The 26,383-nt window shown below is 38.3% G+C and overlaps 1 protein-coding gene across 1 annotated transcript in view; it reads left to right on the top strand.

The window, feature by feature from the left end:
- C15H11orf65 (chromosome 15 C11orf65 homolog) overlaps nt 1-17,050 on the top strand; it is a 72,432-nt gene extending 55,382 nt beyond the window's left edge. Inside the window, exons 6-8 of the mRNA XM_086339081.1 lie at nt 2,929-3,099; nt 13,272-13,327; nt 16,616-17,050. Coding sequence (XP_086195207.1) covers nt 2,929-3,099; nt 13,272-13,327; nt 16,616-16,767 — 379 coding nt within the window. The 3' untranslated portion in view covers nt 16,768-17,050. The remainder of the gene's footprint in view (nt 1-2,928; nt 3,100-13,271; nt 13,328-16,615) is intronic.
- Nucleotides 17,051-26,383: the final 9,333 nt, after the last annotated feature.

Raw genomic sequence — 26,383 nt, 5'->3', positions numbered from 1 at the left:
CAGAACAACAAAATACACTCATCATTACCTAGAAACAGCTGACTTTGACAGAATGGCAGTAAGACTTGCTGACAGTCAGCTATAGCACCAGCTAGGAGCCATCTAGTAATAAGCTAATACACATGAATAATAATTTCCTATTTTATTTATTCTTTTTTTTGTTTATTTATTCTCAAAACAGTCCTCATCCATAACTGAGCTCTGTATTTCTAATTATAAGGTCGTTTCCATCTCAAATTCAACAAGTCCAAAGCTCAGTTTCTTATGTTTCCCATCATAAAAGGGGATTCTTTTCAGTAGTCCCCCCGGCCTCAGTTTATGACACTATCATTTACTTAGTCATCCAAGCCAGAAATGCGGATGTTGCCCTACATTTCTTACCTTTCATAAACTCCTGTAGGTAACCCATCGTTAGGTCTTATTAATTGTGCTTCCAAAATATCTCCCAAATCTGGCACTTCTCCCACTGCCAACTGGAGCATTTCATCATCCTCAACTCTACTCTACCCGGCAAGTCCTTCTAGTTGGTCCCTTTGTTGCTAATAGCTCCTCTGTTTATTTGTTTAGTTACTTCAGTCGTGTCCAACTCTTTGCGACCTCATGGACTGTAGCCCGCTGGGCTCCTCTCTATATAAATCTTGAGGTGATATTTCTAAAACTGATTAAATCACTTCCTTACCTGAAACCTGTTTGGGGCTTCGCATCCCTTACATCCCACATGCTATTCCTTATCCCTGCTGCTGCTGCTGCTGCTAAGTCGCTTCAGTCATGTCCGACTCTGTGCAACCCCATAGACGGCAGCCCACCAGGCTCCCCGCCCCTGGGACTCTCCAGGCAAGATCACTGGAGTGGGTTGCCATTTCCTTCTCCAATGCATGAAAGAGAAAAGTGAAAGTGAAGTCGCTCCGTCGTGTCTGACTCCTAGCGACCCCATGGACCGCAGCCTATCAGGCTCCTCCATCCATGGGGTTCTCCAGGCAAGAGCACTGGAGTGGGGTGCCATCGCCTTCTCCCATCATGATATTTAGACAAAGTTTAATTAAAAAATTTAAACATGAAATTTTTTAGTTTAGAAAGGAGGACATTTTAAGGGAATATATTACAATACCACTTATAAAGTCAAATTTTATATTTTTTGTTTTCTTTTAAAACACCACCCTATAAAACAAGTTATGATTATTATAAAGCAGTCTTTATTTCTGATCACTATTATATTTGCAATTCTGTTTGTACTGGCTAGCTTGTTTTTATGATTGTTAGAGCCCACCTAATAGTGACTAATATTTAAAGAGTTCAAAACAGAATTTTATTATTGGAATAAATTTCTTAATTCTCTGTAAAACGAAGTATGAGAGCAAAAATAGATATCTGAATTGTCTATTATATTTTAAAAAAGAATATTATCCAAGTTTCCAGATCTGATCTTAAGTGTTTGTATATGTGGAAAGGTAAAACATGGAGTAATTGATAAAAAATACATTCACCCCCAGTCTTCCAGCATTTTTTAATTTCTAAATGTATTTTTGTTATGACATGAGAATTAGTTAATAAATCTGGGCCAGTGGATACCATCATTCATTCATTCATTTAAAATACGTGCCTATTTGTTCAGGGAATAGAGGATAGAGTAGAAGATCGCAAATTTTATGAAGGAATTTCACCTCTGTACATGATGCTTTGCAAACAGTTGGCACTCAATATTAAATGAATATTAAATGAATAACTGAACAAAGACCTATAGAAAAATTGTGAAATCATAGTTTATTATAACTTGTACTCTTACTAAACAATATAAATCAAGAGGTATGTTCCTGCTTCTATAAAATACATTAGTTCTTAAAAAATAAAATAAAATACATTAGTTCTTGTGGATTATTGGGGCTTCCCTGGTGGTTCAGAATGTAAATCATCTACCTGCAGTGTAGGAGACCTGGGTTTGATTCCTGGGTTGGGAAGATCCCCGGAGAAGGAAATGGCAACCCATTCCAGTACTCTTGCCTGGAAAATCCCATGGACGGAGGAGCCTGCTAGGCTACGTCCACGGGGTCCGCAAAGAGTTGGACATGACTGAGCGACTTCACTTTCTTTCTTTCTTTCTCATTAATTATTATCCGTTTAAAGGCTGACAAAGTGGAAGCTTCCTGAGTGCAGGGGCGTGTCTTGTCATTGTCTTATCTCTTGGCACAGGATTATGTAAGCTTTCTTTTATTGAATGCTTACTATGTGCTAGTCATTGTCCTAAATGTTTTACAGGGATTTACACTTCTAAACCTCTCAAGAAAGATAGGAGGAAGTAGTGGGGTTTTTTTTGAAGTATAGTTGATTTACAATACTGTATTAGTTTCAAGTGTACAACATAATGATTCAATATTTTTAAAGATTATACTCCACTTAATATTATTATAAAACACTGGCTATATTTTCTTGTGCTGTACAATATATCTATCCTTGTTGCTTATCTATTTTGTACATGGTAGTATGAACTCCCTCCTCCTTCTCTCTCACCAGTGGTAACCTGCTAGTTTGTTCTCTACATCTGTGGGTCTGTTTTTGTTTTACTACATATATTTAATTTGTTTTAGTTTTTAGATTAGCCATGTAACTTTGTAAAAGTTACTCTTCCGGGGTTTATTGCATTGCCTGTGAAACAAATGGGATAGTTATTTGGTCTCCAAGATCCTTTGACTCTGTAATTCTATACTTACTGAGAGGTGATTTTGAAATGAGGCTTCTCTAGTTAGTGTGGTTGATTAAGCTGCTTTGTTTTTTCCCAGATGATCCCATCACATACAACTTGGCTTAAATGTATTTAAATTAAATAGGATGAAAACTTTGTTTACAATATAAATAGTCTGACAGCAATAATGTATATTAATTGCAGTCACCTAATTCAAAGGATTTACATCACTCTTCCTTTCCTATATGTAGGTACTACGCAGGAAACCTGGAGGCTAAGTCAACAAATTACGAAACTGTAGGTTTAATTCAGACAGCAACAAAAGGCCTATTAAGAACTATTGAAGATGGTGGAGTAGATTCTGTGATGGAATGGGAAGTGGATGAAGTGCTGAACTGGACAAACACACTCAACTTTGATGAGTAAATATATGTTGCTATTCTTGGGGAGCAAGGGCATACATCAGGTGTCGGGGCAGTCAATATTTTTCTAATATTTCTCACTTGGATCTTGGGGGCCACTAACATACTCTTAAAAACCCCTTGCATATTTATTATCTGTATAGAAAGAAAAGAAGAGGAAATGAGAGAGAAATATAAAAAGGTATGATCTGAAAATAGAAAAAAGAAAAATAGATTTAGGTGTTCTTTATTATCAGACTTTATTCTTATGCCTTAGTTTAACTCTGTCTTACTCTTACTTTGGGATACAGAAACCAAGCCAAGAACATGAAATTAATAATATAAAGAATTTCCTTAATCTGTATTCCCTAATCTTCCTGTGTGGGACATTAAAGAGTTATTTTTTAGTGACATATTTTGGCCCTTGAAAAACATTTTTAGGATTTTTTTGTGTGATGGAAATTAAAAAATACTTCATGTAGCCATTAGGGCAAAGCAAATCAAAATTATAACTATAATTAAAAAGACATGGTAATCAGTATTAGCAAGAATTTGGAGAAATTGAAGTCCTTATATCTTTGTAGGAATGTACAATGGTGTAGCCATTTTGGAAAACAATCGGGAAGTTCCTCAAATGGTTCAAACTTGAGTTGCCATATAATCCAGCATTTCTACTCCTCAATATATACACAAGAGAAATGAAAACACATGTCCATAAAAACTTTACATGAATGTTCATAACATTGTTATTCATAATAGCCAAGAATTAGAAACAATCTGTTCATGAACTGATGATTAAAATGTGACATATCCAAATAATGAAATATTATTTGGCAATAAAAAGAAATGCTACAACTTTGATGAGCCTGCTGAGTGAAAGAAGTTAGTCACAAAGGAACACAGATTGTATGGCTCCGTTTGTATTGAAATGTTCAGAACAGGCAAATTTATGGAGATAGAAAGTAGATTAGTGGTTGCCTAGGGCTTAGAGATTTGTGGGGATTGGGAAGTGGTGGCTAAGGGGTGTGAAGTTTCTTTTTGGAGTAATGAAATGTTCTAAAATCAATCATGGTGATGGATGCACAACTCTCTGAATACACTAAAAAGCCATTGAATTGTACACTTTAAATGGGCACATTTTATGGTATGTGAATTATATCTCAATAAAGCTTTAAAAATATTCAGTATTTACTCAGCTACAATAATGATGTGAATACTGTATGGATGAAGAATCAGAAAAAATAAAGATAGTGTAAGTAAAGAAATGTAAGACAAAGGAAGAAAGTCGGAAGAGGGAGATAAAAACATGAAATAGGAAAAACTAGGTTGACTGCCATTGAACAGGGAATTCCCAGGTGGCTCAGTGGTAAAGAATCCACCTGCTAATGCGGAAGATGCAGGAGACACCAATTCTATCCCTGGGTCTGGAGGGAGGAGGAAATGGCTCCCAACCCAGTATTCTTGCCTGGAAAATCAATCCTGTAGACAAAGGAGCCTGGCAGACTACAGTCCATGGGGTTGCAAAGAGTCAGACATGACTGAGCAACTGAGCATGCACTCATACTATTGAACATAAACCAGAGAAAAAGAGGCCAGAGGAAGCAGAAAAGAAAACAATGAGAAAAGCCAAGAGGAAAGAAGAAAAAAGGGGAAGAAAGACTAACAAAAAAAGAAAATGAGAAAATAAGAATATACGAGAAGGAAATGGCAACCCACTACAATATTCTTGCGCAGAGAATCCCATGGATCTCTGGTAGAGTACAGTCCATGGAGTCTCAAAGAGTCGGACACAACTGAGCAACTAACACACATGCAAACACAGAAAAAATGATAATTATGGGAAAGATACCTTGAAAAATAAAAAGAAAACATGAGAAGGAATAAAGAGCTAATTATCCATAACAGATGTGCTAAAGTACTTTTTAATAAATAGTACAAAGGTTTTATGACTCAATAACCCCATTATCTCATCCAGACATAGTACTGAGATTCCTTACAGACAGCACATTTGTGGTTTCTGGAGCACTGAATAAATACAAGTGGTAATAATGAGGCAAGAAATGACATCCAAGAATGAGATGTGATGCTGTACTTTTTGCTTTCCTACGAAGGTAGAGAGAGAGGTAGGAGAGGTCCATTTTGATTGAATTTATAAGGGCAGGATAGAGAATTCTCTCAGGTAAACTTTTGAAATCCTGTTCTGCTTTTCCTTTATACAGTTGACTAATTCAGCAAAGAGCCAGCAAGCTTCAGTGAAAGATTACAAATAATCCATATCTACTATCCTATATTGAAAAGAACGGATACATGTGTATGTGTGGCTGAGTCCCTGCACCGTTCACCAGAAACTACCACAACATTGTTAATCAGCTATATCCCAATATAAAATAAAAGGTTTAAAGTTTGAAAAAAAAAAAAAGAATAAAACCATTGAGTTCAAAGGAAAGAAAGAAAGAGACATCTCAGGCTACACAAGACTTTCCCCACTGTTATCCCTTAACACCCTTCACTGGTAGGTGAAGAAGTTTCCTAATGGCTTCCCATTGTGGAGAAAAGAATAAAAACAGACCAAACCAGGAAGACCTGAAGTGGTTTTCTGGTATCACGTACTGTATATGGAGTAGGACAATCACATCTAGTTTTGATATGGTGACACTACTCTAATTTTCCATTGTAAAAAATGTAGATTACTCATGTTTCCAAATTATATACTTCTATCAGTTCAGTCTATGACTTGAGCATAATTTGGGACCAACTTGGAACTGTTAGAAAGCAAGTTTTTCTAATGAGCTCCGGACAACAGAAATTTCAAATGGAATCCAGCATGATTATTTGGGAATATTTCAGTAGTATTACAGACCACAGGGGCTTCCCTGATGGCTCAGATGGTAACTGTCTGCAGTGCAGGAGACCTGGGTTCGATCCCTGGGTCAGGAAGACCCCTGGAGGAGGAAATGGCTACCCACTCCAGTATTCTTGCCTGGAGAATTCCCTGGACAAAGGAGCCTGTTGAGCTACAGCCACGGGATTGTTAAGAGTTGGACATGACGGTGATTAACACTCTCACAGACCACAACTTACTGATTATCTCAAGTAAGATCAAAATTTGCAAAGACTTTCCCCTAGCCAAGAGCAGACATTAGGTATAAATACCTTCTTCCCGGTGTATTTATGGTCTCCACAGTCCACTTTCCTCTTAGATCTTTGTAGTTCTCTAGATATTTGTAACTGGCTTGATAAAACATTATTTGAAGAGAATTTCAAAGACTGAATTTTCTCTGAATTGGCAGCCACTAATTCCTTGGAGAGAATCTTTCAAAATCTATAGACAGTTTTTGATAGTTGGACCTTTAGAATGACATAAATGTGTTGAACACTGATACTGAGCGATACAAACCAGTTTCTTCCCAAAGGCTTTTGTGCTAGACCCTTTTTACGGCAGATGGATCTCTCCTGGAAAGAGACTGTGTACATTTCCAGACGAGCAGGGGCAACAAGAGCGATCGAGTGAAATACTATTATAATTTTGAAGAACGGAAAGGCCAACTTCACTCTTGGAATCAAGGACAGTGACGAGTACCCTCATAAATTCTGTAGTATCCAGAGGCACATTGCTGCAGGCACTTAGAATAAAAAGCAATGCCTGCACTGCCGTTATTGAGTCACCTACAATATCACACAGTGGCCACTCTGCTTCTCATGGCATTCATCCCGCTGGATTTTCAGGGGCATATTTTCTATTGAGATAGATGTTTCTCTTCCAGAATCTTCATAGTTTTCAAACTGCAAGTGAAGTTTAACATAACACATTAAGTCATCAGCAGCTAGGCTTTCTTAAATAATTTTCTGATGTTCTATTTGGCGAGAGCTCTCAATGGGTAATGTCTATGTCTGAACCTGCCCCTTTGACTTCTAAGACAAGTGGTTATATTACCTCTCGGCTAGGGACTTTCCCCAGGCCATTAAGATGTTAAATTCTGTGATAGATCCCACATACACTTTACTTGGCTAATATCTTTTTTTTTTAATAGCAACGAACACAGTTTATTAATAAGCTTTATTATTTACAAGAGGCAGATAGCTACAGGAGTCTGAAAGCCAGGAAAGAGCTTCATGCTGGAAACAGCCTTGGGATCATGACTTCAGAAGAAGTCAAAGTTACAGGAGAGAATGAAACTGCCAGGGAGAAGGGAGAAGGGGATCAGATGTAACACGAGAAATCTCTGCTTGGCTAATATGAATGCAGACCTACTGTGTGCTTGCCAGTCACCTTCCTAATCTGTTTTCTACACTGGACTTTTAGGGAACGTTGTCTCCTACTTCTTCAGTCCTCGTCTCCAGATGTTCTAAGTCTGGCTTGAAACTGATAAAATGAATCTTTACTGAAGACCATATGGAATGCTCACAAAATTAACTTGGAAATTCCTGTGCTAATTGCTCTCCATTAATTGGGTTCATTAAAAACTTCTGTCATTATAATTATATGATCACATTACAAAGCATTTTAAAATTTGAATTTTTTTTTCTCTACGCATGTACTTTTCTCTAGTCATAGTGTGCAATTTAGCTAGGTGTGTTTTTAATAACAGCTTTCTTATTGAGATACAACTCACCTAGCATCCAGTTCACCCATTCAAAGCATACAGTGCAGTGGGTTTTAGTATATTTACAGGGTTGTGTAACTGTTGCCACAATCAATTTGAGAACATTTTCATCACCGCCAAAAGACATCCTATACCCATTAGCTGTCACTCCCTATTTCCCTTCAATCCTCCCTGCTTTAGAGATTTTCTGTCTCTCTAGATCTGCCTATTCTGGGCATTTCATATAAATGGATTAATTCAATATGTGGTCTTTTGTGTCTGGCTTCTTTCACTGAGCATAAAGTTTTCAAGGTTGTAGCATGTATCAGGACTTCAATTCTTTTTATGGCTGTATAACATTTAGCACTGTATCTATTAGAGTTAACATTGTATGGAAAGACCACATTTTGTTTATCCACTCATCAGATGATGGAGATTTGTTTTTTCCCCACCTTTTGGCTCTTGTGAATGGGGCTGTTATGAATGTTTGTGTACAAGTATTTGAACACTTGTTTTCAATTCTTTTGGATATATATCTAGGAGTGGAATTGCTGGGTCACATGGCACTTTTTGAGGAAGTGCCAGAATGCTTTCCAAAGTGGCTGTGTAATCAGCAATATAGGAGTGTTCAAATTTCTCCACAATCTCACCAACCCTTGTTCAGTTCAGTTCAGTTGCTCAGTCATATCTGACTCTTTGCAACTCCATGGACTGCAGTATGCCAGGCTTCCCTGTCCATCACCAACTCCCAGAGCTTACTCAAACTTACGTCCATTGAGTCGGTGATGCCATCCAACCATCTTATCCTCTGTCATCGCCTTCTCCTCCCTCCTTCAATCTTTCCCAGCATCAGAGTCTTTTCCAATGAGTCAGTTCTTTGCATCATGTGGCCAAAGTATTGAAGCTTCAGCTTCAGCATCAGTTCTTCTGATGAATATTCAGGACTGATTTCCTTTAGGATAGACATTTCTCCAAAGAAGACATACAGATGGCTAGCAAACACATGAAAAGATGCTCAACATCACTCATTATCAGAGAAATGCAAATCAAAACCACAATGAGGTACCATTTCACGCCAGTCAGAATGGCTGTGATCCAAAAGTCTACAAGCGATAAATTCTGGAGAGGATGTGGAGAAAAGGGAACCCTCTTACACTGTTGGTGGGAATGCAAACTAGTACAGCCACTATGGAGAACAGTGTGGAGATTCCTTAAAAAACTGGAAATAGAACTGCCATACGACCCAGCAATCCCACTGCTGGGCATACACACCAAGGAAACCAGAATTGAAAGAGACACATGTACCCCAATGTTCATCACAGCACTGTTTATAATAGCCAGGACATGGAAGCAACCTAGATGTCCATCAGCAGATGAGTGGATAAGAAAGCTGTAGTACATATACACAATGGAGTATTACTCAGCCATTAAAAAGAATACATTTGAATCAGTTCTAATGAGGTGGATGAAACTGGAGCCTATTATACAGAGTGAAGTAAGCCAGAAAGAAAAATACCAATACAATATACTAATGCATATATATGGAATTTAGAAAGATGGTAATGATAACCCTGTATGCGAGACAGCAAAAGAGACACAGATGTATAGAACGTCTCTTGGACTCTGTGGGAGAGGGAGAGTGGGGATGATTTGGGAGAATGGCATTGAAACATGTATAATATCATATAAGAAACAAATCTCCAGTCCAGGTTCAATGCAGGATACAGGAAGCTTGGGGCTGGTGCACTGTGATGACCCAGAGGGAGGGTACGGGGAGGGAGGAGGGAGGGGGGTTCAGGATTGGGAACACATGTACACCTGTGGCGGATTCATGTTAATGTATGGCAAAACCAATACAATATAGTAAAATAATTAGCCTCTAATTAAAATAAATAAATTTAAATAAAAAATAAAAAAATAAAAGATGCTTGCTCCTTGGTAGAAAAGTTATGACCAACCTAGACAGCATATTAAAAAGCAGAGACATTACTTTACCAACAAAGGTCCATCTAGTCAAAGTTATGGTTTTTCCAGTAGTCATGTATAGATGTGAGAATTGGACCATGAAGAAAGCTGATTGCCAAAGAATTGAAGCTTTTGAACTGTGGTGTTGGAGAAGACTCTTGAGAGTCCCTTGGACAGCAAAGAGATCCAACCAGTCTATACTTTGCTAATATCTTAAAAAAAAATCCAAAAATTTCTTAGAAAGAGAGATCAACTTTATGATATAAACAGCATGAAAATGATACAATCAAGTTGTTGCTTCTATTTGTAAAGATTTGATTTCTTATTGGTTACTACTATCATATTCCTTATGAGAAGTTCTTTTTAAAGAATTGAATAAATTCATATCTTGATCTCAGGTAAAGTAGGGTCAGTAATCACCCTTAAATATAGCATATGTTCATGCCCCACACTGCCAGGGTTTGCTGCTGCTGCTGAAGCTAAGTCGCTTCAGTCGTGTCCAACTCTGTGCAACCCCATAGACAGCAGCCCACCAGGCTCCCCCATCCCTGGGATTCTCCAGGCAAGAACACTGGAGTGGGTTGCCATTTCCTTCTCCAATGCATGAAAGGGAAAAGTGAAAGTGAAGTCGCTCAGTCGTGTCTGACTCTGTGCAACCCCATAGATGGCAGCCCACCAGGCTCCTCCGTCCATGGGACTTTCCAGGCAAGAGTACTGGAATGGGGTGCCATTGCCTTCTCCACTGCCAGGGTTTAGCATATAGTTAATCAAAGGTCCTTTATCTTGGCTCCTTGAAGATGAAATAAAGATCTTTCAGTATACAAATCTGAGAAAGTATGGTGATGGATACCCCCTTCTCTTAGTGCTCCTGAGCAGCCACTGAAAGCACAAAGTCTGCCTAAATTTAAGGTTAAGCCAGATTGAACCATCAACTAAGAGATCCTGTTGTTGCTGTTCAGTCGCTAAGTCGTGTCTGACTCTGCAACCCCATGGACTGCAGCATACCAGGCTTTCCTGTCCTTCACCATCTCCCAGAGTCTGCTCAGACTCATTTCTATTAATTTGCTGATGCCATCCAACTGTCTCATCCTCTGTCACCCTCTTCTCCTTCTGCCCTCAGTCTTTCCCAGCATGAGGGTCTTTTCCAATGAGTTGGCTGTTTGCTTCAGGTGGCCAGAGTATTAGAGCTTCAGGTTCAGGGTCAGTCCTTCCAATGAGTATTTAAGATGATTTCCTTTAGGATTGACTGACTTGATCTCCTTGCAGTCCAAATGACTCTCAAGAGTCTTCTCCACCGTTTGAAAGCATCAATTCTTTGGCGCTCAGCATTCTTTACGGTCCAACTCTCACATTGGTACATGACTACCGGAAAAAACCATAGCTTTGACAATACAGACTTTTATTAGCAAAGTGATGCCTCTGCTTTTTAATATGCTGTTATAGGTTTGTCATGGTTTTTCTTCCAAAGAGCAAGCATCTTTTAATTTCATGGCTGCAGTCACCATCTGCAGTGATTTTGGAGCCCAAGAAAATAAAGTCTGTCACTGTTTCCACTTTTCCCCATCTATTTGCTATGAAGGATTCCATGATTTTAGTTTTTGAATCTTAAGTTTTAAGGCAACTTTTTCACTCTCCTCTTTCACCCTCATCAAGACGCTCTTTAGTTCCTCTTCACTTTCTACCGTTAGGTGGTATCATCTACATATCTGAAGTTTCTTATATTTCTCCTGGAAATCTTGATTCTAGCCTGGCACGTTGCATGATGTGCACTGCATAAGCAGAGTGACAATATACAGCCTTGATATATGTACTCCTTTCCCAATTTTGAACCAGTCTGTTGTTCTGTCAGTTCTAACTATTGCTTCTTGACCTACATAGAGGTTTCTCAGGAGACAAGTAAAGTGGTCTAGTATTCTCATCTCTTTAAGAATTTTCCACAGTTTGCTGTGATCCACACAGTCAAAGGCTTTAGCGTAGTCAATGAAGCAGCTGTTTTTTGGAATTGCCTTACTTTTTTTTTGAAAAAACATTATGAATGTTTTTGCAAACATTCATAATCCAATGAATGTTTGCAATTTGATCTCTGGTTCCTCTGCCTTTTCTAAATCCAGTTTGTATATCTGGAAATTCTCAGTTCACATACTGCTGAAGATCCTGGAAGGGGTTTATACCACCTGCTATTATCTTGCATCTTTTCATTTAACAGTGACCCAGAGTATTGGAGAAGGAAATGGCAACCCATTCCAGTGTTCTTGCCTGGAGAATCCCAGGGACGGGGGAACCTGGTGGGCTGCCGTCTATGGGGTCGCACAGAGTCGGACACGACTGAAGCGACTTAGCAGCAGCAGCAGCAGCAGCAGCAGCAACAGCAGCAGCAGAGTATTCCACTTGCCACCGTAGAATTCTTGGAGCAAAAAGAGGCAGTAGTAACAAGAAGAGGATGACATTAGACACACTGCATGTGTGCTGAGTCACTTTAGTCATGTCTGACTCTTGTGACCCCGTGGACTGTAGCCCACCAGGCTCCTCTGTCCCTGGGATACTCCAGGCAAGAATGCTGGAGTGGGTTGCCATGCCCTCCTCCACGGGATCTTCCCAACCCAGAGATCAAACCCGAGTCTCTTTCAATTACTGCATTGGCAGGTGGGTTATTTACCACTAGTACCACCCGGAAGCCCTTAGACACAGTACTTAATTACAATTAAACACTGTTGCATAATTTATACCTTCACATAACAAAAAATTCAGGAGTACAATGTTAACAAGAGTAAAAGTAATTCAAGTGAAAATCAGCCTTTTCTGAATTCCATGACAATTTCAGTCCTCCTCCTCCTCTCTCAAACAACTTCTTTTTAGCACCTGCTGTGATCAACTTCCTACCTGATTTCTTGGGCATAGTCATAAGAAAGGAAGTTTGGGAAAGGGGGATACAGAGCCTAAAATGAGATGGAATAAGTCACAGGAAACCTGGCCCTTGGAGCTTTCCCTCAGCTCACCATACTTGTCCTTCCCTGTCCACCTCTTCTCAGGCTACTCTGGTCTCCATATGTCAGTCTCTGTTTAAGGAACTCAAGTGGCAGCTGCACATACCCTGCTTGAATATGATCTCATGTTTACTGGACACAGCAAAGACAGCATCATTGCTCTAAGAAGATCATAAACCAAATGATTTAAATTTACATGTCAGAGACAGTAGGTCTGGCAATCCAGAACCAAGGATAAAGTTTTGTTGTTGAAGTTTTCCCATGACTTTCAAAAATTTTCCCTTCATACTTTGAATTTAGAAGTTAACCAACATCTTAGCTGTCACTCAATTGAGGACATGATCTAGCAGAATGGAACAGTATAACATGAGGAGATGTGTGCTGGAGGGAGGCCAAAGGGCACCAATATAGTAGATGGTGGGCACCATTTTCATACCTCTTACAACTCCTTGTCCTAGGGGTTGCCTCAGGTGCATGAGAGCTACTTTGAGATGAGAAGTCAAGAAATTAAGCATTTGGACTAGTGAATTTATCATCATTAATCTACGGTTTCATAGAGAAAGTAGAATTTTAGAAGTAGTCCAAGTATGTACTAATGAACCACTTTATTATTTACTAATAAGTTGACTTAATTTAATGAATGCCTATATAATGTGCTTAGGTACATTGCCAACTGGAAGGAAATTGCTACAAGCAACTCTTCAGCTAACTTCAAAAGTAGGTGATTTTTTAGCAATAATGGGAAATTGTGTGTGTGTGTGTGTGTGTGTGTGTGTGCGTGCTTTGTTGCTCTGTCAAGTATGAATCTTTGTGACCCCAGGCCCATCAGGCTCCTCTGTCCATGGGATTTCTCAGGGAAGACTACTGAAGTGGGTTGCCATTTCCTTCTCCAATGGGAAATTCTTATAAACCAAAACAATACATTCCACACATGTACATATTTCGAAGTACCTTACAAACACTTCCGTACTCAGCACACTATACAGATAAACAAATTTACCAAGTCATTTTTGCCTTTATATATATAACTGTTATTTGGAAATAGAAGGAAATTTTACATTTTGTTTAGAGTTGGACAAAATTTTTATTTTCTAAAAAAATGAATCCTCTTTTAAAAATGTTGCATATCTCATGTTTCAGTAATAATTTTTAATGAGCAAATTTGACCTGGCAAAATACATGCTATTCCCGAAGTATGAGTACTTCTAACATAGCCAAAGCCTAGTTATAGTTTTTATATAATTTGAGTGCATGAGTTCTGTACCTCTGTCACCTGTGACTGGCAGTAAAACAAAGAGGCTTTAATTGTGGAATTCATGACTTCCTGGTTTTGATTTTTTGCTCTGTTGTTTCCTGGCTGTATAATCTCGGGCAAGTTACTAGCTTAGTTTCCTCATCTATAAAATGAAAATACCAATAGCACTTAACTCATGGATTGCTGTGAGGTCATGAGATAACACGTGTAAAGAGCTTATTATAGTGCCTGGTGCATAATGTGCACTCGGTGGTGGTGGTGGAGTAGTCGCTAGGTCGTGTCCAGCTCTTGTGACTCCATGGACTGTAGCCCGCCAGGTTCCTCTGTCCTTGGGATTTCCCAGGCAAGAATATTGGAGTGGGTTGCCATTGCCTTCTCCAGGGGATCTTCCTGACCCAGGAATCGATCCCAAGTCTCCTGCATTGCAGGTGGATTCTTTACCACTGAGCCACTAGGGAGGCCCTTAACCTATCTACTTATTTCCAGCTCACTGGCACCACCACAGTCCAAGTTGCCATCGTTTTCTGTGGGCTTCTGCAATGTCTCCAAACTTATTCTCCTCCAATCCATTCCCCATGCAGCAGATAGTGATCTACAAATTTAAACCAGCATAATTAAAACAAAACTCTTATTTAACGAACTTTTCTTTAGCAACTACCATGTTTAAGTACTGTCTTCAGTTCAGTTCAGTTCACTCAGTCGTGTCTGACTCTTTGCGACCCCATGAATCGCAGCACGCCAGGCCTCCCTGTCCATCACCAACTCCTGGAGTTCACCCAGACTCACATCCATCGAGTCAGTGATGCCATCCAGCTATCTCATCCTCTGTCGTCCCCTTCTCCTCCTGCCCCCAATCCCTCCCAGCATCAGAGTCTTTTCCAATGAGTCAACTCTTCCCATGAGGTAGCCAAAGTACTGGAGTTTCAGCTTCAGCATCATTCCTTCCAAAGAAATCCCAGGGCTGATCTCCTTCAGAATGGACTGGTTGGATCTCCTTGCAGTCCAAGGGACTCTCAAGAGTCTTCTCCAACACCACAGTTCAAAAGCATCAATTCTTCAGCACTCAGCTTTCTTCACAGTCCAACTCTCACATCCATACATGACCACAGGAAAAACCATAGCCTTGACTAGACGAACCTTTGTTGGCAGAGTAATGTCTCTGCTTTTGAATATGCTATCTAGGTTGGTCATAACGTAAAGTGCTTTATAAAATTGATTCATTTGATCTTCAGAACAACCCAATGAGACAGGTTCTATTATCCACATTTTATTTTATTTTATTTTTTTATTTTTTATAATGAACGTCAGAGAAGAGGTAATACTTGAAGAAGTGGACAACAGTTCCTCAGTTCAGACTCCAAATTAGTATTGAGTAATGGCCATTCTTTTTTATCTCTGGATGGAACTGGATGGAGGAGTTCTAGATACGAAAGAAATGTACTCTCAGAGAGAGATAATTGGGTACTGATCTATTTGTGGAATATTAGTTGGAGGTTGACAGGAAAGATTTGGTGTGTGACCCTGAGCAGTATTTAACAAAACTGTCTTTCTCTGTAGCCTCCAGGGACTAGTGATGGGATGCCAAGTTACTTGCTCAAGGTCACACAGTCCCTGTGAGGGCCAGGATTTGAACTGAGACTGGGTAGCTCTAGAAACCATACTCTCTAGACACCATAGTCTTAATGATGACTACCCCTGCTGCCATTTAGTTTTCCACTGCACTTGGAATAAAACCCTAACTTTATCATGGCACTCTGGCTCTGGTTTAGCTTTTCATCCTTAACACGTCCCACTCTCTCCCCCTCGCTCACAACAGCTTAGCATCACTGCAATCTTGCCTGGTCCTCAAGCACACTTTGTGGCTTCACTTCAGGGGCTTCATGCAGTTGATGGCCTTCTGGAGAACAGGTGTAGGCAACTATCTTTACTTGAAGGCAAGTTATCTGTTTTGTTTGCTACTGAATTCCCAGTGTGTAGAACACAGTAGAGTCTCAAAGGCAAATAAAAAAATATAAAAGAGTGACAAGTACAAAATGGAAGCAGAGAATATTATTTACTGGGCTAAAAGATTATTGTGGGAAAAAGAGAAAAGATATAACACTAATTGGAAGGAGCATAAGAGCATGTGAAAGCAGTTTTAAGTAATGGAGATCTGCATCAGAATGGAAGGCAGGTAATACATTGCAGATGCTGGCAGTAAAAAGGGGAGAGAGCATGTGCCACTTCTGCAAGAAGCAAGAGGAAATCAAAATTCAGAATTTGAAAAAACTTTAGCTCTAGGGACCGAAAAGGTTTTTCTTTGTAAATAAAGAATTGTTAGCTAATGGTTGATTGTGGAGCACTAACTAAATGCCTTACCTTCACCATCACACTTAGTTCTCACAAAGATAAGCCGAGGCATGTGCTATTATTATTCCTATCTTATAGATGAGGACATTGAGACAGAGGTTAAGTAACTTGCTTTAAATTACAGAGCTAGCAAAAAAAAAAAAAATATATATATATATATATATGGCTATCTAGTAGTAGATCAAACCTCAAACACAGATCCTACAGAGACTTTTAAAGATGGACAATGAAACATGGTCATGAAATGTAGAATGATCTCAGAAATACAGGATACAAAGATATCTGCTCTAAGAGTGGTGAGAAGGAATGTGGAATAGACCTTACCTGGCACACAGTAGCATATTGAATGAGCTATATCCTCACGTCTGGCATCTTTCTAAATGTTTGTCATTCCTCTCTAGGTTTCAGGTTTGAGAAAGCACAAGAAAAAATACATGACTATGAAGATACATTGGAAGAGGCAAAGGAAACACAAAAAAATCCTTCATTTGAAACTATTTATGAAGAGCCTCATTTTACTAGACTAAAGCCTGATTCCACTTATAGAATATAATTATATAAAAGTATGTAATTATAAACTATAATTTCCTTTCTGAGCTATAACCCTTCAGCTCTGATTCCATCAGTTATAGTCAAGAGATAGTTTATTCTGGCTGGAATGACTTCTATATTCTTGACACAGACTCTAACCCAATTAAGTAAGGAAGATTAAACAGAAATAGAACACCAGACTGAATACAGTAGTCATGGAAAATGTAGAAATTAATCCTGTTATCCTGAGAAACTGTAGTCTAACAATTACACTTAAATAAAAATATATTTAGGTGCAAAAAAAACCCCTCAGTCAGACTGTTTTTCTTCTTCATGTAAAGCATTCATTATTTGTGCATTTCTATCGAGCAGAGCCCTTTTTTCATTAAAAAAGGAAAAAGGGCAGTGTAGCAAGTTCTCCTTTTATTAAAATCTGAAAGCCAGCTTCCCTGGTGGCTCAGATGGTAAAGAATCCGCCTGCAATGCAGGAGACCCAGGTTCGATGCCTGGATCAGGAAGATCCCCTGGAGAAGGGAATGGCTATGATTAGTCACCCGGTGTGTCCGACTCTTTTCAGCCTCATGGACTGCAGCCTGCCAGGCTCCTCTGTCCATGGGATTCTCCAGGCGAGAATACTAGAGTAGGTTGCCATGCCCTCCTCCAGAGGATCTTTCCAACCCAGGGAGCAAGCTCAGGTCTCCTGCATTGCAGGCAGATTCTTTACTGTCTGAGCCACCAAGGAAGCCCAAGAATAGTGGAGTGGGTAGCCTACCCCTTCTCCAGGGGAACTTCCTGTCCTAGGAATCAAACTTTGATCTCCTGCATTGCAGGCGGATTCTTTATCAGCTGAGCTACCCAGGAAGCCCCAATGTATATTTAAGGAAAACAAATTTGTTCATATAATTTACATATACATTCACCCATTTTGAGTATTCAGTTTGAGTTTTGACAAATGTATAAAGTTATGCAATTTCCACCACAATCAAGATACAATCCATTTTCATCACCCCTAAAATGTACATCTTTGTAGTCAATTCACCACCCCATGTCATGCCACAGAACATGACTGATCTTTCAATCACTACTATTCTGCCTTCTCTAAACTGTCACATAAATGGAATCATACTATATGTAGTCATTATTGGTCTTGTTTCTTTATGATTATGCTCTTGAAATTCAATCTTGTTGCTGCATATTTCAGTAGTTTCTTTCTTTTTTGACTACTGTTCCATTACATGGCTATATTACAATTTCTTTATCCATTCACAAGATTGATGGACATTTGGTTGTTTCCAGTTTTGGATCATTACTGAAATAATGGGGAGTGGAATTGCTAGGGCAAGTAATAAATATAGGTTTAGTTATCTATTTATTTATTGATGTATACTTGCTTTACAATGTTTCAGGTATATATCAAGGTGATTCAGATATATATCAATATGTGTATATTTGTTCAGATTCTTTTCCATTATACTTATTACAAGATATTGAATATAGTTCCTTGTGCTATACAGTAGGTCGTTGTGTATTTTATATATAGTAGTGTGTATCTGTTAATCCAAAATTCCTAACTTATCCCTCCTCCCTTCCCCTTTGGTAAACGACTTTTTGTTTTTTAAATGAGTCTATTTCTGTTTTGTGGATAATTTCATTCATGTCATTTTAAATTCTACATATAAGTGATACATAGTGTTTGTCTTTCTGACTTATAACACTCAGTATGACAGTCTCTAGGTCCATCCATATTGCTGCAAATGGCATTATTTCATTCTTTTCTGTGGCTTGTATTCCATTGTATATATGTACCACATCTTCTTCTGTTGATGGACATTTAGGTTGCTTCCATGTCTTGGCTATTGTAAACAGTGCTGCAGTGAAGACTGGGGTGCATGTATCTTTAGGGGCCATGTTTTCCTTCAGATATATGCCCAGGAGTGGCATTGGTAGTTCTATATTTAGTTTTTTAAGGAATCTCCACAGTGTTCTCCATAGCGCCTGTACAATGTACATTCCTATCAGTGTACGAGGGCTGCCTTTTCTCCACACCCTCTCCAACATTTATTATTTGTAGATTATTGATGATGGCCATTCTGAGCAGTGTGAAGTGATACCTCATTGCAGTTTTGATTTGCATTTCTCTAATAATTAGTGATGTTGAGCATCTTTTCATGTGCCTATTGGCCATCTTTATGTCTTCTTTGGAGAAATGCTTATGTAGGTCTTCTATGTATTGATTTTTTTATACTGAATGGTATAAATTGTATATTTTGGAAATTAACTCTTTATCACTTGCATTTGTTTGCAAACATCTTCTCCCGTTTTGTAGGCTGTCTTTTCACTTTATGATCTCCTTTGCTGTGAGAAAGCTCTTAACTTTAACTAGGTCTCATTTATGTGCTTGTTTCCATTACTCTAGGAGACAGATTCAGAAAAATATTGCCACAATTTATAGCAAAGAGTGTCTTCCTTGTTTTCCTCTAGGAGTTTTATATTATCTGGGCTTACATTTAGGTCTTTAATCTAGTTTATTTTTCCATGTGGTGTTAGAGACTGTTCTAATTTCACTCCTTTACGTGTAGCTGTCTAGGACTTCCAGCAGCACTTATAGAAGAGACTGTTCACTATTGTATAGTCTTGTTTCCTTTGTCATAGATTAATTGACCATAAATGCTTGGCTTTATTTCTGGGCTTTCTATCTTGTTCCATTGATCTACCTGTCTGTCTTTGTGCCAGTACTATACTGTTTTGATTACTGTGGCTTTGTAGCTTCATCCTATAGTATGAAATCAGGGAATGTGATTCCTCCAGCTCCATTCTTCCCGTCCCCACCCCCCACCCCCCAAGGCTATTTTGGCTATTCAGAGTCTTTTGTGTTTTCATATAAATTAAAAAAATTTTTGGCCCAGTTCTGTGAAAAACACCATTGGAAATTTGAAAGGGATTGCACTGAATCTGTATATTGCCTTAAATAGCATGGTCATTTTGTGTGTGTGTGCACATTGTCTAAGTTGGGTCTGACGCTTTGTAATCCCATGGACTGAGGCTTGCCAGGCTTCTCTATCCATGGAATTTTCCAGGCAGAAACACTGGAGTGGGTTGTAATTTACTCCTCCAGGGTCATTTTAGCAAATGTTTATCCTAGGGGATGTAGAGTGAATAGCCTCTCATTGTGATTTTAGTTTGTATTTTCTAAATAACTTATGATAGTGAAGAACTTTAAAATGCTTATCCACCATTTGGTATCTTCTTTGGTGAAATGTCTCTTCAAATCTTTGGCCAATTCTAAATTGTTTTTTCCATTATTGTGTTAAAATACTTTAAAATATTTTCTAAAAACAAACCCTTTATCAGATACTATTTTGCCAATGTGAGTGGTGTTTTCATTTTCTTTTACGATGTCTTTTAGGATAAAAAGTATTTAACAGAGTTCAAGTTAACATTTTTTTCTTTTTTTAATTCAATTTTTATTTTATGCTGGGGTATAGTTAATTTACAGTGTTTGTTTCAGATATACATCAAATGGTTCATTTATACATACCTTTATCCATAATTTTTTCTTAATATATACATTTTATTTAAGTATAGCTGACTTACAATGTTTTAGGTGCACAGCAAAATAGTATTCATGTACACATATATTTGAAATTATTTTCCATTATAAGTTATTACAAGATATTGTAAGTTCCCTGTGTGATAACAGCAAACCTCTGTTGCTTGTTGCATATCCATTTCTTAAAATTAGAAATCTAGCATGCTATTTATACTAAGTCAAATAAGTGGAATCAAAATGTCATACAGTTTTTAGTTAGGCAAAAATTCATAACTTTCCTATTATATATATTATGCATATTATTTATATCAGTTTAGTTCAGTTCAGTTGCTCAGTCATGGCCAACTCTGTGCGACCCCGTGGACTGAAGCACACCAGGCCTCCCTGTCCATCATCAACTCCCAGAGCTTACTCAAACTCATGTCCATCGTGTCAGTGATGTCATCCAACCCTCTCATCCTCTGTCGTCCCTTTCTCCTCCCACCTTCAATCTTTCCCAGCATCAGGGTCTTTTCCAATGAGTCAGTTCACCATATCAGGTGGCCAAAGTACTGGAGTTTCAGCTTCAGCATCAGTCCTTCCAATGAACACCCAGGACTGATCTCCTTTCGAATGGACTGGTTGGATCTCCTTGTAGTCCAAGGGACTCTCAAGAGTCTTCTCCAACACCACAGTTCAAAAGCATCAATTCTTTGGTGCTCAGCTTTCTTCACAGTCCAACTCTCACATCCATGCATGACTACCAGAAAAACCATAGTATTGACTAGACAGGCCTTTGTTGGCAAAGTAATGTCTCTACTTTTTAATATGCTGTCTAGCTTGGTCATAAGTTCAGTCGCTCAGTTGTGTCCAACTCTTTGCAACCCCATGAATTGCAGCACACCAGGCCTCCCTGTCCATCACCAACTCCCAGAGTTCACTCAAACTCACATCCATCGAGTCGGTGATGCCATCCAGCCATCTCATCCTCTGTCGTACCCTTTTCCTCCTGCCCCCAATCCCTCCCAGCATCAGAGTCTTTTCCAATGAGTCAACTCTTTGCATGAGGTGGCCAAAGTATTGGAGTTTCAGCTTTAGCATCCTTGCTTCCAAAGAATACCCAGGACTGATCTCCTTTAGAATGGACTGGTTGGATGTCCTTGCAGTCCAAGGGACTCTCAAGAGTCTATATATGCGTACAAAAGCTTTTCTACTATGCTTAATAAAGGTTTGAGAAAAAGCATCAAAAAACAAAAAGAGATGAAGAAATTGGAAAACATAAACTACATGAAATGAGAACACTGAATATGAAATAGAAAAAGTGAAACAAACTAGATAAAAATAAAAGATCATCATATAGCTCAGTTGTTTTTAACCATGGCTGCTCACTAGAAATATATCTGGAAAAAAGCAATAACTAGGCATTTGTATTTTTTTAAAACTTTCAAGATAATTCTGATATGCATATGGATTTTAAAAAGTGACCACAGGTTTTTCTAATTTGGTGTTATAAATTTTTGGTGATATAGAGTACTATTATTTTTCTCTTACCAATCATGATACAATGGTATCAAGTGAGTAATAGTTACATAACCACAATAGTAAAAGATGTTTATCAGTTTTCACAATCAATAGCTAGACAAAAAATAAAAGATAATTATAATTGCAAGCCATAATGGGAACATGACAATAGAAAATAATTACATATAATTTGGGGGTCAAGCAGACTAATGTGGTAATATGTGAACGTGAATACATGCATAAGTTTTCATCTACCCAAACAGTCTATGTCTTTTGGTTGGTACATTAATCCATTTACATTTCAAGGTAATTATCAATATATATGATACTATTGTCTTTTTTATTTTTTAAAATTGTTTTAGGTTTATTTTATGTAGGTCTTTCCCTTCACTTGTGTTTCCTGCCTAGAGAAGTTCCTTTAGCATTTGTGGTAAAGGTGGTTTGGTGGTGCTGAATTCTCTTAACTTTTGCTTGCCTGGAAAGCCTTTGATATTTCCATCAAATCTGAAGGACAGTCTTGCTGGATAGAGTATTCTTGGTTGTAGGTTCTTCCCTTTCATCACTTTAAATATATCATGCCATTCCATTCTGGCTTGTAGAGTTTCTACTGAGAAATTAGCTGATAGTCTGATGGGAGTTCCCTTGTATGTTGTCTTTATTCCCTTATTGCTTTTAATATTTTATCTCTGCCTTTAATGTTTATTGGTTGGATTACTATGTGTCTTGGTGTGTTCCTCCTTAGGATTAGCCTTCCTGGGATTTTCTGTGCTTCCTGTACTTGGTTGACTATTTCCTTTGCTATGTTCAGGAAGTTTTCAGCTATTATCTCTTCAGATATTTTCTCAGGTCCTTTCTCTCTTCTTCTTCTGGAACCTCTATAATGTGAATGTTGTCCCAGAGGTCTCTTAGGCTGTCTTCATCTTTTGCATTCTTTTCTCTATATATGGTTCTGTGTCAGTGATTTCCACCATTCTGTCCTCCAGGTCATTTATCCATTCTTCTGCCTCAGTTACTCTGCTACTGATTCCTTCTAGTGTATTGTTCCTTGGAAGAAAAGCTATGGAAAACTTAGAAAGCATATTAAAAAACAGAGACATTACTTTGCCAACAAAGGTCCGTCTAGTCAAAGCTATGGTTTTTACAGTAGTCCCATATGAATGTGAGAATAGCACCATAAAGAAGGCTGAGCACTGAAGAATTGATGCTTTTGAACTGTGGTGTTAGAGAAGACTCTTGAGAGTCCCTTGCACTGCAAGGAGATCCAACCAGTCCATCCTAAAGGAAATCAGTCCTGGTGTTCATTGGAAGGACTGATGTTGAAGCTAAAACTCCAATACTTTGGCTACCTGATGCGAAGAACCGACTTATTGGAAAAGACCCTGATGCTGGGAAAGATTGAAGGCGGGAGGAGAAGGGGATGACAGAGGATGAGATTGTTGGATGGTATCACTGACTTGATGGACATGAGTTTGAGTAAACTCTGGGAGTTGGTGGTGGATAGGGAGGCCTGGCGTGCTGCAGTTCATGGGGTCGCAGAGTTGGACATGACTCAGTGACTGAACTGAACTGAACTGAATCAGAGAAAGTGTGCTGCTAGGCGCCCTAGAAGTTTTCTAAATAAGGCCACTTCACCAAGATTGGAAAAGCTAACCAACCTACCTAGTACATAGAAATAAACACAGAGAATTAGGCAAAATGAGGAGATAGAAATTTATGTTCCAAATAGTGGAATAAGACAAAACATCAGGAAAAGAACTAAACATCTATCTATCTAACAACAAAATATTTATCTATCAGATAAAGAGTTCAAGGTAGATTGTAAATGTGCTCACTGAACTCTGGAGAAGAACAGAGAACACCATGACGATTTAAGCAAGGAATTAGAAAATATAAAGAAAAACCAAAAGCAGTTGACAAATAAAATAACTGAAATAAAAAACATACTAGAAGGAATTAACAGTAGATTAGATAATACAAAGGAATGGATCATCAGATTAGAAGACACAGTAGTAGAAATTCCCAAATTGAACAGAGAAATGAGAAAATAATTTTAGAAAATGAGTATAGTTTAAAAGACCTCTATGACAACATAGAACATACTATTAATAGCATTCACATTATAGGGGTCCTAGAAGAAGAGAGAAAAGGGAAGATAACTTATCTGATAAATAATCACTGAAAAATTTCCTAACACAGGGAAAGAAAAAGACATCAAAGTTCACGAAGCACTGCTGCTGCTGCTAAGTCGCTTGAGTCATGTCTGACTCTGTGCGACCCCAGAGATGACAGCCCACCAGGCTCCCCCGTCCCTGGGATTCTCCAGGCAAGAACACTGGAGTTGGTTGTCATTTCCTTCTCCAATGCATGAAAGGGAAAAGTGAAAGTGAAGTCGCTCAGTCATGTCCGACTCTTAGCGACCCCATGGACTGCAGCCTACCAGGCTCCTCCGTCCATGGGATTTTCCAGGCAAGAGTACTGGAGTGGGGTGCCATTGCCTTCTCCTCACGAAGTACAGAGAATCCCAAACAAGATGATTCAAAGAAGTCCATATAAAGACACATCATAATTGAAACTGCAAAGGGAGTTCTCTGGTGGCCTAGTGGTTAGGATTCTAGGCTTTCACTGTTGTGGCCTGGGGTTCAATCTCTGGTCAGGAAACTGAGATCCCAGAAGATGCCCAGTGCAGCCAAAAGAAAAAAAAAAGTTTTTAATTAAAATCACAGAAATGAAAGGTAAAGAGAATTTCAGGAGCAGCATGAGAAAAGCAGTTAGTAAAATACAAAGAAACCTCCATAGGGAATCAGCTGAATTTTCAGCAACAATTTTGTAGGCCAAAAGGGAGTGTCGTGATTAAGTGGCAAAAACTTACAACCAAGAATACCCTACCTGGCAGGTTGTCCCTCAGACCTAAAGGAGAGAAAAAGAGTTTCAAGGACAAACAAAAGCTAAAATGGTTCAACACCATGAAACTGGCTATATTTATATGTTATAGGGAGCTTTGTGGTAACCAGAAACCAAAACCAATAATAGACACACAAGAAGCATAAAGGAATCTAAACACAAAACTAAAGAAAACCATCAATTCACAAGGAAAGAAGACAAAAGAAAAAAGAAACAAAAAGTAACTACAAAATCAACCAGAAAACAATTAACAAAATGACAATAAAAACACGTATATCACTAATCACTTTAAATGTAAATGGACTAAATGTTCCAACCGAAAGACTCAGAACAGTTGAATGTTGACTGTTGAAAGACACAGAACAGAAAAACAAGACCCATACATGCTGCCAACCAGAGACTCATTTCAGATCTACAGACACACACAGACTGAGTCATAAGATGAAAAAAAGGTATTCCATGCAAAAGGAAATCAAATGAAAACCAGGATACCAATACTTATATCAGACAAAATAGATTTTAAAACACATACTCTAACAAGAGACAAAGAAGGACATTACATGATGAAGGGATCCATCCAAAAGGGTAAAACTGTCGGGGTGCACCAAACATAGGAACACTTAAATACATAAAGCAAACATCAGCAGACATAAAGGAAGAAACTGGTAATAACACAGAAGGGGACTTTTAACACCTCATTTACATCAATGGATGGATCATCTGACAAAACCAGTAAGGAAAAACACTGGCCTTAAATGACACATTAGACCAGATGAACTTGATAGATTACAATACATATACAATACATTCCATCAAAAGTAGCTGAATATACATTCTTTTCAGTGCATGTGGAACATCTTCCAGGAAAGACCACATGCTAGGCCAGAAAACAAGTCTCAATAAACTTAAGAAGATTGAAATTGTATCAAGTATCTTTTCTGATCACATGGCATGACACTGGAAATCAATTTACAAGAAAAAAACTACAAAAAACACAAAAACGGGGAGGCTAAACAACATGTTACTAAACCACCAATGAGTCATTAAATAAATCAATGAGGAAATTAAAAACTGCCCAAAGACAAATGAAAATAAAAACACAATGATCCAAAATCTATGGAAAAAAAGCAAAGCAGCTCTAAGAGGGAAGTTTATAGTAATACAATCTTACCTCAGGAAATAAGAATTATCTCAAATAAACAATCTAAAGTTAGATCTAAAAGAATCAGAAAAAGAACAAACAAAACCCAGAGTTATTAGGAAGGAAATCATAGAACTCAGAGCAGAGATAAATGAAATGAGATTTAAAAAAAAAAAAAAAGATTAGTGAAACTAAGAGGTAGTTCTTTGAAAGATAAAATTGACAAGCCTTTTTATCAGAATCATCACGAAAAAGAAAGGCCCAAATAAATGAAACCAGAAATTAAGGAAGAGAAGTTACAAACAAAAGTCCAGGACCAGATAGATAACTTCAACTAAATTCTGTTCAACATTTAAATAAAAATATACACCTGTTATCAAACTATTTCAAAAAACTGAAGTGGATGGATGCTTCTAAAATTACTCTGTAAGACCAGCATCACTCTGTAAAACCCAGAGACATCACAATTACAGGACCAAATTACTGACAAATACAGATGCAAAAATCCTCAACAAAATATTAGTAAGTGGAATTCAATCACATATT

This window comes from Bos grunniens, chromosome 15 (genome assembly GCF_055505025.1).
Source record: "Bos grunniens cultivar Pamir isolate PY7600 chromosome 15, Bosgru_T2T1.0, whole genome shotgun sequence".
Lineage (NCBI taxonomy): Eukaryota > Metazoa > Chordata > Mammalia > Artiodactyla > Bovidae > Bos > Bos grunniens.
This window is presented reverse-complemented; position numbering and strand designations above follow the sequence as displayed.